Source organism: Vipera berus (assembly GCF_964194415.1).
Source record: "Vipera berus genome assembly, chromosome: 10".
Taxonomy (NCBI): domain Eukaryota; kingdom Metazoa; phylum Chordata; class Lepidosauria; order Squamata; family Viperidae; genus Vipera; species Vipera berus.
In genome coordinates this window covers 18,235,539-18,249,863 of record NC_138213.1, presented here as the reverse complement: position 1 = coordinate 18,249,863, position 14,325 = coordinate 18,235,539, and the positions used below count along the sequence as shown (strand labels likewise).

The 14,325-nt window shown below is 44.0% G+C and overlaps 2 protein-coding genes across 4 annotated transcripts in view; one reads left to right on the top strand and one right to left on the bottom strand.

Annotated features, from left to right (window-relative positions):
• The window catches only part of PLLP (plasmolipin), a 286,192-nt gene that overhangs the window by 41,379 nt on the left and 230,488 nt on the right, over positions 1–14,325 (top strand). The gene's annotated exons all lie outside the window — the stretch shown is intronic.
• The window catches only part of RSPRY1 (ring finger and SPRY domain containing 1), a 37,277-nt gene continuing 24,888 nt past the window's right edge, over positions 1,937–14,325 (bottom strand). For all 3 annotated transcript variants that reach the window (XM_081336226.1, XM_081336227.1, XM_081336225.1), the window contains exons 9-15: positions 13,520–13,635; positions 11,248–11,391; positions 7,959–8,070; positions 6,213–6,315; positions 4,683–4,835; positions 4,395–4,499; positions 1,937–2,944 (exon numbers count right to left, since the gene is read on the bottom strand). In XM_081336226.1, the coding sequence (XP_081192352.1) occupies positions 2,848–2,944; positions 4,395–4,499; positions 4,683–4,835; positions 6,213–6,315; positions 7,959–8,070; positions 11,248–11,391; positions 13,520–13,635 (830 nt within the window). In that variant the 3' untranslated portion in view covers positions 1,937–2,847. The remainder of the gene's footprint in view (positions 2,945–4,394; positions 4,500–4,682; positions 4,836–6,212; positions 6,316–7,958; positions 8,071–11,247; positions 11,392–13,519; positions 13,636–14,325) is intronic.

Sequence of the window (14,325 nt, the reverse complement as noted above, 5' to 3'; positions counted from 1 at the left end):
TGGGCCGCACAAACAAGCAAAGCCCCATCTGCGAGATGCAGGCAGCACACAAAACCAGGCCCCCTCTGAGCCATGGAAAAACCTCTCTCCGTGGAACCGGTCCCCTGGTCCCCAAAAGATGAGGGTTTCCAACATCGGCAACTTTTAAGTCGTGAGGACTTCAACTCCCAGAATACCCCAGCCCGCCATGGTGGGAGTCAAAGTCCACCTGTCTCAAGAGTCGCTAAGTTTGGGATACCCTGATCTAGGGGTTCGTCTATATTGCAAGAAGGAAAACGTCAGCCAACAATAAAAATACACTTAATCCCCAAGGAAAGATTTGGAGAAAAGTAGTATTAACATTAAGAATGAGGTCACAAGGCAGCTATTAGATAACAATAAATATATCAGCACAAGGGACGCGGTGGCTCAGTGGGTTAGGACGCTGAGCTTGTCGATCAGAAGGTCGGCTGTTTGGCGGGTTGAATCCCGAGTGCCGCGTAACAGAGTGAGCGCCTGTTACTCGTCCCAGCTTCTGCCAACCTAGCAGTTCGAAAGCACGTAAAAATGCAAGTAGAAATATAGGGACCACTCCGGTGGGAAGGTAACAGCGTTCCGTGTGCCTTTGGCATCTAGTCATGCCGGCCACATGACCACGGAGACGTCCTCGGACAAGCGCTGGCTCTTCGGCTTTGAAACGGAGATGAGCACCGGCCCCTAGAGTCGGAAACGACTAGCACGCATGTGCGGGGGAACCTTTACCTTTACCTTTATATCAGCACACTGGCTTTGGTTTGGCTTGACACTCACTGTTGTTGGACACCAGAATGGTACTTATTTTAACCTACGCAGCCCTCCAATAAGAGATCGGCAATACAGGCAGTGCTTGACTTTCAAGAGTTTGTTTAGTGACCGTTCAAAGTTACAACGGCCCTGAAAACAGTGACGCATGACAATTTTTTCACATTTATGACCATTGCAGCATCCTCACGGTCATGTGATCAAAATTCAGACGCTTGACAACTGGTTTATATTTATAATGGTGTCCCGGGGACATGTGATCACCATTTGCAACCTTCTGACAAGCCAAGTCAATGGGGAAGCCAGATTTGCTTAACAACCATGGGCAATTCTGGGAGTTGAAGTCCACATACCTTAAAAGTTGCCAAGGTTGAGAAACACTGCCCTACTGAATAGCCACAAAGGCCTATGACCTATGTCTATATATCAGATACTTCTGTCTCAATCCTATTGAGCAACAAAATCCTGCTTGAGCAGGGGGCTGGGCTAGAAGACTTCCAAGTGGACTTCCACTCCACTCCATTCTCTATTCCATTCCATTTTTTACATGTTTGTACAAGAGAATTTTTTTAATAAGATGTTCCTGACATACTACTAATTTTAAACCTGGGAATCAATTTTGAGGCAGGGAGCTGCTAGCCGCTCTGCACGTGTTAAATATTAACAATTAAATCACACCCCATCCACATCTATATCTTTTTTTATGGGTCTGGGCCTCTTCGTGGTGCAATTACAAAAAATGGGGGGCAACTTTGATTCCAGTTAAGAGTTGCAATTTCCCTGACTCTGTAAAAATAAATATGCTAGCATTAAATGTGGCAATGCCATAAACGTAAAAAGGATTACGCAATTTCTTTTACTCAGTCTTTCCCCGAGTACTTTTCCTAACATTTTATTCTGTTCTTGTCTCAGAAACTCACCTGAAACATTATAATGATATGCATCTTAAGAAAGGAATCAGTTAATTGTGGTCGAGATTCCCCCCCCTTCTTAAGGTCCAGCGCAGGATGAACATTTTGATATGGCTTTGCATTATCTTACAACTTCAGCTACTTCAGAAATCCATGAGGGAACAAGATTGATGCAACTGTTTCACAGAAGTAATGTGAGCCAAACACCGCAATATAAAAATTAGTTAGAATCATCCTAAATAGGAGTTAATCAAATCAGGCTATTTGCTATTCAAACATGTATTTCTTCAAAACAATATTAACACATTTGCTCCATATTCTTCCCAGATCTTAAGATCCATAGCTCAGTATTTTCAAAATGTACAGAACTTGCAAGAACAGATTGGGTGTTGTTGTTTTTTTTAAAAAAGCAATGATCGATGGTACCTTAAAAATACCCAGAATATCAAACTATCAAATAAACTATCTCCAGTCTGTGGCTGCATTTATAAGAATTCCTCCTGAAAATTATTTTTTTTTCTTTTTCACAAAATTGAAGGTACTGAAATTGAAGAAATTAGAAATATGAATGAAAATAACCAATTTTCCTCAAAAACCAGTTTCTTCGTGTAGATTTCAAGTCTCTTAACATTTCCATGCTAACAGTCCAAAATATATATAGAGGGGTTGTACTCTGACCAGCAGGAAACTACAGTGACAAAGTAATTTAAAAAAAAAAGTATAATGGCTGCCAAAAACAAAGGCTTTGGGAAACAGCTACATCCCCGTTTTAGGAGATTATGCATTAAATGTTTCCAGTGCAAAGTCTTCAGTGTGTTAAGTGGAAAGAGTTGAGAAGGAAAGGCAAAAAATAAACCAGAGAAAGGAATGAAGAAGGCTTTCCTAAGAGTCTTGAATGAGGATAAATTAAAACGGTAAGTCAGCTTTCACCACCAACTTTCAGGACTGCTCAACGAAAGCATCTCACGACGATGGAGACGCTGCAGCAATCCAAACAGACTTCCATCTCTGGTCCTTATGGGGGTGAGGCTGGGCTTCACCTGGGGGGGTAGGATGGGGTGGGGGTGGGGCAGATGGAGTTTGTTTTGAGCTGCCTTTCTTCTGACGCTGGATGGAATGGTCCGGAGGCAAATCCGCAAGAGACTTTCTCCCCGTGTCATGAAATGTGAGCAATCTGTCGGACGCGGGTCTGAATGTCTTGCCGACACAAAGGGCAGGTTTCTAGTTGCAAGGCACACTCCATGCAGAGATCGCTAAAAGAGGCAAGAACGCGAGAGGTTACTAAGGCGGTGTCTTCCGGAAGAGGGCAAGCAACCTGAAGTGTTAAAACGGGGGCAAAATACACTGAGGGTTATTGTGGGTTTGGGCTGGGCACCTCTTATCACGAAGGAAATATTTGGAAGGAACTAGGGAACACGGTGCATTCTAGGGCAGGAATTTATTAGGTGGAAGTGGGAATGCATTGATCGGTGATTCTTAACATTGGCAACGTTAAGATAGATGGACTTCAACTCCCCGAATTTTCTAGCTGTCTGGGGGCTTCTGGGAGTTGAAGTCCATGTATCTTAACGCTGCCAACATTGAGAAACACTGGTGCAGATTTTAAGCAGGCAACATTTACTTCCTCTTAGCAGATCTAATCCGGGGATAATTGGGAATGATGAAATGAACAGCTGGAGGCTTCCTCTTGATGACTCCATTGCTGAGGGATCCATTTTATTCTCCCTCCATTTATGGTTCTATTTTGGTTTTTTCGGATATCTATATTACGGTTTTTATGTTTGAATTTGCTGGGGGGTGGGTGGGTGTTATGATTCTTGGTTTAACTATGGTGCCTTTTGGTGAGATGGGCGGCTGCATAAATTTCATCCATCAATCAATCAATGGGATAGAGCCCTGAGGAAGAGAAGGAATCAGGCCTTCTCAGGCTGTAGGTTAGGGTGAGTCACTCAGGTAACGTTTCTCCAAAAATGAGAACAGCTGGCAAGACCTTAACAGGGAAAGCAGCACGCAAAAACAAGCTTCCTCTCTTGCCCGGTAAAGCTGCGTGTCAGCAAGATGGTGATCTGAGTGGTGTGAGGCAAGACCCGTCACTGAGGCACAGGCAGGGTTTGGAACACAACGCTGTCTACCACAGTGTTGATTTGGATACCCTGCTGAACATTGCTTGGGTTTGTGTGTGTGTGTGTGTGCAGGTAGTCCTTGACTTACACCCATTCCTGTGTGACCATTCAAAATTACAACAGCATTGAAAAAAAGTGACCTGGGGCCAATTTTCACTCTTGCGACCGTTGCAGCCTCTCCACGGTCACGTGATCCAAATTCAGACACTTGGCAACTGGCATGTATTAATGACGGTTGCAGTGCCCTGGGACCTTTTGCAACCTTCTCGCAAGCAAAGTCAAGGGGGAAAGCCAAATTCGCTTGACAACTGCACGGTTCATTTAACCACTGTAATGAATGGCTTAACAACTGGCAAGAAGGGTTGTAAAATGGGGCAAAACTCATTTAACAACTGGCGTGTTTAGCGACAGAAATGTGGGGCTAAATTGTGATCACAAATCACAGTGTATGGATGTATCTAAACCAGATGTGCTCAGCAGGTGTTCACTCTGCCAAGGGCAATGGATGGGGGTGGGGGGGGGAGAATTGGGGTTGAAATGATAGGAAACACTGATCAAAAGTCACTGTTTCTTGAGGTACCTGTGTCCACAAGGCCTGAGTTCTGTGTCAGCTATCTCATCGCAGCAAAGCGTACAGCAATTTTCTCGAATGCTCACTTGCTTTAACAAGGCCAGGCGTCTGTGTCTGAAGATTAAATAGTAGATGGTGAAAAATATACACATAGCTGATGAGGCCGTCACATTTACACCAACGTTAAGCAACCCATTAACTCCTCACCTAAGGAAGACAATCATTTACTATCTGCAAACAAAGGTAAGATGCAGAGCACAAAAGCGTACCCCAGCTTTCCAGATCCAGGCACATTACCTCGGTAAAATGATTTTCTCTTCTGCTGTCAGAAAGGCATAATCATTAAAGGTGTTAAATTTTGTAGATGGCGGATATTTGAAAGGCTTTGCTCCAAAGTTGAACTCACACTGTTGATAGGACATGAAACTAGCTGCAGCAAAGAAGCCGGAACTGTGCAATAATGGGGGGGGGGGAGAGGGGAAAAAAATCAGTGCAGTTAGTTCTTCATAGTGAAAATACCCATGATTTTTAAAGCCAGACAATGGCTGTGTGTCTTTTGTGGCTCTCCAAAGCCTGGATTACAACCTTTATCATACCCAACACTTCTTTTAAGAGAAAGAATGCCATCAGGGTAGTTGGCATTCACAGCTGGAGGTGTTGTGTTTATTTTTGAAGGCACAGATGACTTCTGTGGCTAGGAGTAATTTTTATCAGCATGGATTGATAGGCATGCTCTACTCAGGGCTAGGCCACCTTGGCTCTTTCATGACTCGTGGACTTCAACTCCCAGAATTCCTGAGCCAGCATGGGGGAACTATGGCCCCTTCATGACTCGTGGACTTCAACTCCCAGAATTCCTGAGCCAGCATGGCTCAGCTTGGAAACCTCTCCCTTTCCCCTCAGCTTGGCTGGCTCAGGAATTCTGGGAGTTGAAGTCCATGAGTCATAAAAGAGCCAAGGTCACCTACCCCTGCTCTACATCAATGTTTCTCAACCTAGGCAACTTGAAGATGGGTGGATGTCAAGTCCCAGAATTCCCCAGCCACAAAAGGGTGACCCAATTTACAACCATCACAAGTTATGGTCTTGATGGGTAGGGCCCATTAGTGTTGTAAGTTGAGGACAGCATACAGGTGGTCCTCAAATTATGATTGTAACAGAGTCTGCCCATCAGGGTCACAACTTGTGATGGTGGTAAATCAGGTCACCCATGGGATTGACCCAATTTTTTTATTATTGTTATTTGCAACAATTGTTAACATGACACTTTGAGCTGTTGCCTCTCCTTTTCTTAGCTTCGGGGACTGGAAATTCAAAATTGCTATATCCCATTAGGGAAGAAGCCTGGAGATATGCTTTGAGAAAACTCAGCAGGAACAGAAAAACAGTTACAGAAAGCACAAAACAAGGATCGCCCCAGAAAATAGGCTGGCGGAGGAAGGGAAGGAAGAATATAAGAACTGGGTCAGCTGTACATGAAAATAAAAGCACTATTTTAAAAGGCCAAAGCAAGGCCATAGTACCGTGGTGTTCACATCCGAGAATTTTAAAAACCACGATTTATTACACAAAGCCCCAGTGATTTAATACCATATTCAATCAAAATGAGTGGATTTACCTATCCTGCTTGGTAAAAACACAAGCCAATAAATCCTCACATTTTGTATGAATCAGAGCAATCTGTATATACAGCTGGGCTCCCTCGGTTACGGCAGGTTTTGGTCCTCCTCCAGGTCAAGTCTTAGCTTTGCTAAATATTTATTCCTAATTCTGCAAAGACGGACATCTCCTGCAAAATGGCCCTCACCCTCAGAAGAATGTACTTACATAGCGGATGAAAAGACTTGCTTCTCGGCAGGAAGCTGGTCCCCATTTAAATAAAAAACCATCTTCTTCTCTTGCAAGTCCAGTAAAAATCCTATAGTGTCACCTGAGTTAAACATAAGAAAACAAGTTCTTTGAAACACAGATATCACCGAGACACCATCACTGCGCCTTGCAGAAGAGGAATAGGCAGCTCAGGTCTTATCTGACAATCACCGAAAGAGCCCCAAGTCCATTTCAGTTAGGTTACATTTGTGTTCCCCCATAACACCCAGTCATGCTATGTAAGGGGTTTGAAACAATCTGTGGACTCGCGTTTCCATCTTCCCCACTTTTGCGTGTTTCTATCCCTATGTATAAAAATCTTTTAATAAATCTTCAGATATGTGGAGAAGATATATGACTGTTCTCTATAAATTACATGTTTGCAAATTAAGAGCCAGTCTTGCAAACGGGGACATTTATCTTAGAATAAATGCTGTCCTCCTCCTTTTGGCAGTTATAACCATATTTATTCCATCTAACCAAAACCAAGAAAACTACCAACACCAGGAGTTATCTTAATCAGGATTTGTAAGCCTGGTTCGAATCCTGGTTAAGATAAAAGTTAAATCAGCAGCATCAGAACTGACATCAGTCACTCTAGAAATAGTGGAATGCAGGGAGATAACAATAAGAGATGGAAAGAATGAACCTATTTCTGAAGTTGGCTTCTGATGTGCCAACCATGATTTACTAGTTGCATTACTAGCAGCACTGTCATCCAAAGCATTTCACCATATTTAAAAAAAAGGATTTAGAAAGCTGCACAGAATTGAACTGCAGGTATATGTTGTCTTCTGAAAAAACTATTTACAATTTGTAATATGGAGAGATGCTGCAAATTTCCATCCAAGATGAATTATTACATTTATGACTTAATGCGTTTGACATATTAAGAGAAGTATGGCTCTCATCAATGCGATGTTCATGAGAGGCAGCGGTGCCACAAATGGCTGACAAAGTCAGGCTTGCTGCAAAGTCCACTGCCATCTTCGCAACACGCAGTCTATTGATTTTATTCTGCCTACCAAACATTAGCCTACTAATTAGCTACAGTATTTGCAATTTACCCTGTTTCCATGGAGGAAGGCCTCCGGAACTCACAAGATCACTGCGGAAGAGCTGAACTAACAATAAGCGCAGGAAACAGGTGTACAGATATTCCCATAAAAAAAAAATTCTGGGGGAGTGAGACTCCTGCAACTGCAGGTATCTTGTTCCACTGTTCAAAAATCTATTTCATGACATTTCCCCCCCCCCCCCCGTTTTTAAGTCCCTGTGTTAGAATCATAGACAGAAAGGGTCCACAGAGCCCAACTCCTTTGCTCAACGCAGCAGTCCAAATTAAAGCATCCCTCAAAAATGGCTGCCCACCTTCTGCTTGAACACTTAGAGCAGGGGGGTCAAACTGCTGGCCCCATGGGCCGGAGGCATCATGCTGAAACTGCGCCCACCCCATTGCTGGCAATGGGGGAAGGGAAAAAAGTCACAATCCATTGCAACACATCACGTGACACTGCGAGTTTGACACCCCTGACTTAGAGCCACTTATTTGCAATTGGTTCCATCCACTGGTAAGATTTTCCTACCACTGAAAATTAGATGATTGTCTGTGCTCCACATTCTAGGCTAAGAGAAAACAATAGCCACCTGCATGGTGACACACAACATCAGCAATGAGGATAAAAAAGTGGGACAACATAATACCTTCCTTCCAGCAAGGGTGGGAATGTGGTTTACTTCGGGCGTTATACCAGATCAGCTGCCGGCAGCCGTCGTAAGCACAGGAGTATTCATCGTCCCCAATGCCATAACCTTCCTTCAGGAAATAGAGAATACAGCATTTCGTTCTCTGAATTTGACCCAGAGCCATTTAAAGAGTTTTCCTAACCTTTTTTTAATTTAAAAACAGTATTTAAGTTAATTGCACCTCTTAAGGATTTAAAGGATGTGTCACGCTCTGCCTACAGAATTATCTAATAATCAGGAGAATCTCAACATTCACAGCATTCATTCACAGCTTCTGGCGGCAGGTTGTTCCACTGATTAATTGTTCTAACTGTCAGCTTGTGTTCTGATAAGATAAGGTAATCTTTATTGTCATTTCTTACTGTGGGCACAATGGCGCACGTCAAAAATGAAATGTAGTTGCCCGCTCTCAAAGTGAGACAGATACATGACACACCCCAAAACATACTACATACAACGTATGTATAGACCCACACCCCTACATGTACATAACAATAAAATATTAAATACTGTCCAACTTGAATATATAACGGAATATCTAACTGAGTGTAATTTCCCCACTTATTCTATGGGTCAAAGAATAGAACAGAATTCTTTATTGGCCAAGTGTGATTGGACACACACAAGGAATTTGTCTCCAGTGCATGATCTTTCAGTGTACATACAAGCAACAAGTGATAAATCATGATCATAATCATAAAATACAATCATCACAAATCATAAGATACAAACTCAGTATTGGTCATACTTCTGCTTCATTGACTATGCTAAAGCCTTTGATTGTGTGGATCACAACAAACTGTGGCAAGTTCTTAAAGAGATGGGAGTACCAAACCATCTTATTTGTCTCTTGAGAAACCTATATGCAGAACCTGTACACGGAACCACTGATTGGTTCAAAATTGGGAAAGGAGTCCGGCAAGGCTGTATACTGTCGCCCTGCCTATTTAACTTCTATGCAGAGCACATCATGAGAAAGGCAGGGCTAGATGAATCAAAAGTTGGAATTAAGATTGCCGGGAGAAATATCAACAACCTAAGGTATGCAGATGATACCACTCTAATGGCAGAAAGTGAAGAAGAACTAAAGAGCCTCTTGTTGCAGGTGAAGAAGGAGAGTGCAAAAGTTGGCTTGAAACTTAACATTAAGAAAACCAAGATCATGGCATCCGGCCCTCTCAATTCCTGGCAAATAGATGGGGAAGAAATGGAAGTAGTGACAGATTTTATTTTCCTGGGCTCCAAGATAACTGCAGATGGGGACTGTAGCCAAGAAATTAAAAGACGCTTGCTCCTCGGGAGGAAAGCAATGGCAAATCTAGACAGCACACTAAAAAGCAGAGACATCACCCTGTCAACAAAAGTGCGTATACAGTAGTCGAGGCTATGGTCTTCCCAGTTGCAATGTATGGCAGTGAAAGTTGGACCATAAGAAAGGCTGAGCGCCAAAAAATTGAGGTCTTTGAACTGTGGTGCTGGAGAAGACTCCTGTGAGTCCCTTGGACCGCAAGGTGATCAAACCGGTCAGTTCTAGAGATCAACCCTGACTGCTCTTTAGAAGGCCAGATCCTGAAGCTAAAACTCAAATACTTTGGCCACCTAATGAGAAGGAAGGACTCACTGGAGAAGAGCCTAACGCTGGGAAAGGTTGAGGGCAAGAGAAGAAGGTGACGACAGAGAATGAGGTGGCTGGATGGAGTCACTGAAGCAATAGGCGTGAGCTTAAATGGACTCCAGAAGATGGTAGAGGACAGGAAGGCCTGGAGGAATGTTGTTCATGGGGTTACGATGGGTCGGACACGACTTCACAACTAAAAACAACAACAATTGGTCATAGGACACTAAATAAGTAAACAGCAGAAATCATAATAGGATACTAAATAAAGGCAATCAACATAAATCATGAGATACAAACAATAAAGTTATAAGAAGCTAAGGAAATAGGTTATAGGAAAGATGAAAAGGATAATAGTGATACAGCACTACTAGGTGGTTTGACATCCTAGGCAGTCCTCAGGGAATTAGCACAGTGATAGCATGGGGGTGGGGGAACTGTCTTTGTGTCTGGTGGTTTTGGCGTGCAAAGCCTAAAAGGACAGGACTAGGAGCCATAAGAGATTTGTCAGAAGGAACTCTAAGAGGAAACAGGGCTAAATAAAACCATTTCACTACAAAGCCCTCGTGTTCCTAACCTTAAGTGTTATCAAAGTTCTACGTTAATACAATTGAACCCCGTCCCCTCTCCACGTTGCTGGGATCCTATCTTCACAGAGGAACCCTGTGAGGAAGTGTTGGGCAACGGGTCCATCCATTCCACTGCCCACAAGTGACCAGGAACCAATTATGGGAAGATCAGCAGAGCAAGAGAACTGTGTCTTGATCAGACCTGCTGCAAAGCAAAGATTAAGCTGAAAGAAGCTGAAAAGCTCAAGCTTGCCAAAAGAGCCCGGAAGACGAGCAGAGATCTGAACTTCTGTCCCCCGGGCTCCTGTTCAGAGCCCTCCCCCTTTATGAATGGCCATCAGCTGGCCTGAAGAGCAATGCCAGCTGGGCGAATGACTCACCATGGCTCCTGCTAGAGAGGATCACCTCTCACCTCTGGGTGAAAGATGCAAGTTACCAGAAGTCAAAGATTACTTGGCTTCTACAAATGCTTTGTACAGCAAAATCCAGGAAAGTATTCCAGGGAAGGTAGTTCAGCAAACATGCCACAAAGAACACTATCCATGTAAGTTGCTTTCAAGCCAAACTTTCGGAGGTGGGAGAAAGATGTGAGAGGATAGGGCAGCGGTGGCGAGCCTATGGCACGCGTGCCAGAGGCGGCACTCGGAGCCCTCTCTGTGGGCATGCGTGGTGTCGCCCCAGCCCCACCTCCCCCCCCTGGCCCCTTCCTCACCAGCAGCCCCCCCCAGAGGACAGTCGCCTCCAGGCACGGCCCACACGGAGCAGCGCAGCCAAGGACATGGCAGCCAGGCCAAGACTCTGCCCTCGCCCCGTCACGTGCAGATGATGTTGCGGGGTGCGGGCGGAGGGCATGGCTGCCATGGCACCACAGGGCCGCCTGGGCGATCTGTGGCGGAACATGGAGGCGGTGGGTGGCCCTGCGGTCCGGTGGGGCAGGGACAGAGCAGGCGGGGCAGGTTTTGGGCCCTTGGTCTCTAAAAGTTTGCCATCCCTGGGATAGGGAGATCTGTCCGGTGCCAGTTCAATTTGCAGATGGATTCCCACTGAAGAAAGCGGCACTTACGTGATTGAGAAACTTGCTGTCTTTCGTAGCCCATCCTATCTGCATCACTCCGGAAGTAATGACTGTGACCTCATAGTACCAAGCTCCAGAATCTACACAGAAGGTGCATCGGACACTTTCAAAAGACGAAGCATCGCATCGGGCCTAGCAAACAAAAACATGGAAGGAAAAAAAAAAGTCAGGTCCATGTTCAAATCCGGCACAACTGGGAGCACTGAAGGGCACATGAAAGTGCTCAGCTTCCCAACTTGTTGATCCCATATTTGTTGGGAACTTTAAGTCTCATAAACCTCAACCAGCACAGTCAACAGGCTGGCTAGGAATCCAGGGTGCTGTAATATTATTCATCTTGAGGCCTGGAGGTGGAGAGGAGCGCACCGATGTGTGGCAGATCACTTAAAATCCGATACAGAAAGGATGAAGATGTGCGATGAATATCCAGGAGACGTGTCCCACTCAGTCATCTAGCAGAGAAAGACCCTGTCCCGTTGTTTTACCAAGAGTATACTTTACTTAAAGCTTAGGTCAATGGTGGGGAACCTATGGCCCCGGTGCCAGAGGGGGCACTCGGATCCCTCTCTATGGGCACATGTGCCTCGCTCTTTGGGTAAGATTTCGCAGGAAACAGCCATTTCTCAAGCCTCTTCTTAGCCAAAACAAGCCTCCGGAGCGAGCACACTGTTTTCAGCTTTGAATTATAACAAATTTGACACCAGAAACAGACTAACTGATGACCTGAGTGCTGCATGTGTTGCTCTCAAACTTACAAAGTCTAAGCCGAGGTTAGACAAATAATCAGCATGCATACAACAGCAAATATCACATTAATTGTTCAAAAGCATGCCAAATGCAAACTTTTACCTTTCAGTAAAAAGTTGCTTGTATCACTGAAAGCTTTGTTATTGTGTTTTTTTCTTTTAAGACAAAAGATGTTAATCTAGGAGTTGTTTTTTCTAAGTATTTTTCTTAGTATTCAGATTAAATTGCCGTGTTGGCACTTTGCAATAAATAAGTGGGTTTGGGGTGGCAGTTTGGGCACTCGGTCTCTAAAAGGTTCGCCATCACTGGCTTAGGTGGTTACAGAAGTAGTGAAGCTGGATCTGGCTTTTTTGTGCGCAAAATGATACAATTAGCTTTACCCTTTTCCCCAGCCATCCCCGTTATCAATTAAGGTCCAATTAGGTGCTCATATGTTTGCGTAACGGACCTTCAGTATGCAGGCTTTCCAACTCTGCATTCAGACGAGTGACCTAAGGGCTGGCGGGTGTTTCACATGCCTTGGTCTGGCATGGCTTGGTTCCTATTCCCCTGACATTTGGCTAGCAGAATGGCAGCCATGACACGTGTACTTTAATCCTCACTTAATTGCCCCGTTTAGCGACCATTTGAAATTACGAGAATAATGAAAAAGCAACTGTAGGACTGGTCCTCCCACGTAGGAACTTTGTGGTGTCCCCTCGGTCTGGAGATTGAGATTTAATTGCTTGCAACCAGCAGGAATTTATGACTGTCACTGCATCCCATGGTTATGTGACTGCCATTTGCATGCTTCATAGCCATGCAACAATAAGCGGAGTCAATGGAGAAGTAGGCAGCAGAACTGCAAGTCACGGCCACATGATGCTTTGCTTAATGACCATGTTCCTTACACAGTTGCTGGACCCAATTACCATCTTTATAGGACTACATATATCTGGAAACAGAGTGAGCGCCTGTTACTTGTCCCAGCTTCTGCCAACCTAGCAGCTCGGAAGCACGTAAAAATGCAAGTAGAAAAATAGGGACCACTATGGTGGGAAGGTAAGTGTTTCGTGCGCCTTTGGCGTTTAGTCGTACCGGCCACATGACCACGGAGATGTCCTCGGACAAGCGCTGGCTCTTCGGCTTTGAAACGGAGATGAGCACCGGCCCCTAGAGTTGGAAACGACTAGCACTCATGTGCGGGGGAACCTTTACCTTTACCTTATATCTGGAAAATTGCCATTTTGAATTTTAACAGAAATTCAAGACCATAAGCATTACACTTTCTCTCTCTCTGATTTTGGAAAACAAACTCCTGAATAGGACTTTGGGTAAACCCAGTGATCTACATATCAGGTCCTGAATGCAATAACTTGTTTGAGTTAAAAGCAAAATAATTAAAATAGACGCTATGAAAACAATATGTCTTTTAGTTCATAGAAACTCACTCCCTCTTGACCTATTCAGGGAAGTAAGAGAAGGCAGAACAATATTTCATAATTAATACACAAAAACACACACACAAGGCTACCTCCAACCCATGCGGTGAGATCTTCAGATATTCACTGACATCATTGCTATTCAGCATGGCCCTCACATTGGCCAGGTCGACTTTCTCATATGTAAACTGTCTACCTTCTTTCAAAACTGCAGGAAACAAGAGAAAAGGTGATAAAGGCTGTCCCAGCAATGTAGAAATGGCAGGCTAGAAAACTGAATTCAGCTGCTCAAATCCGGCCTTTTAAGAATGAATCAAATCCTTTCTGAATAAGCAACTATCCTTTTAAAATGGCAGGCGTTCAAAAGCCTGAATTCTTTAGAATTTGGGCTTAACAGGAATGAGCCCACATGCTAAATGCTTCCTGCTTGTCTTCTGCCAGCAGAAGCAATTAAGCACAACTGTTCCATCTGTGGTTTGTTTAGCATTATGTGCAAATGGGAATCCTTAGCTGATTTTTCTTCTAACAAATTGGAGTCATTAGCTTGCCTTACAATTTTTAGCATGTCAAAAGAAGAGCAAACCAGGGACTGGGATTTCTACGTGTCTCTAACCAAGATGAGAGAGGATCCCTTCTCACCACCACCAGAAGAGCCAAAAAGGAGCCTGCAAACAGCAGATACTAATATACAACATCCCCCCAAATACAGTTATATATTGAATTTAAGAGTGATGGGTCTGGGTATAAATATTGGCTAGGGATAATGTAGTTGGTATTTCTCCAGGAAGCTTATTTCTCTGATTACACTAGAGATGTAATATAATAAAACCAGGGAATCTGTGCTTCTATTAATACTAGCTACATTTAGGTGCTGGCAAGAGATTACTTTTAATTTACC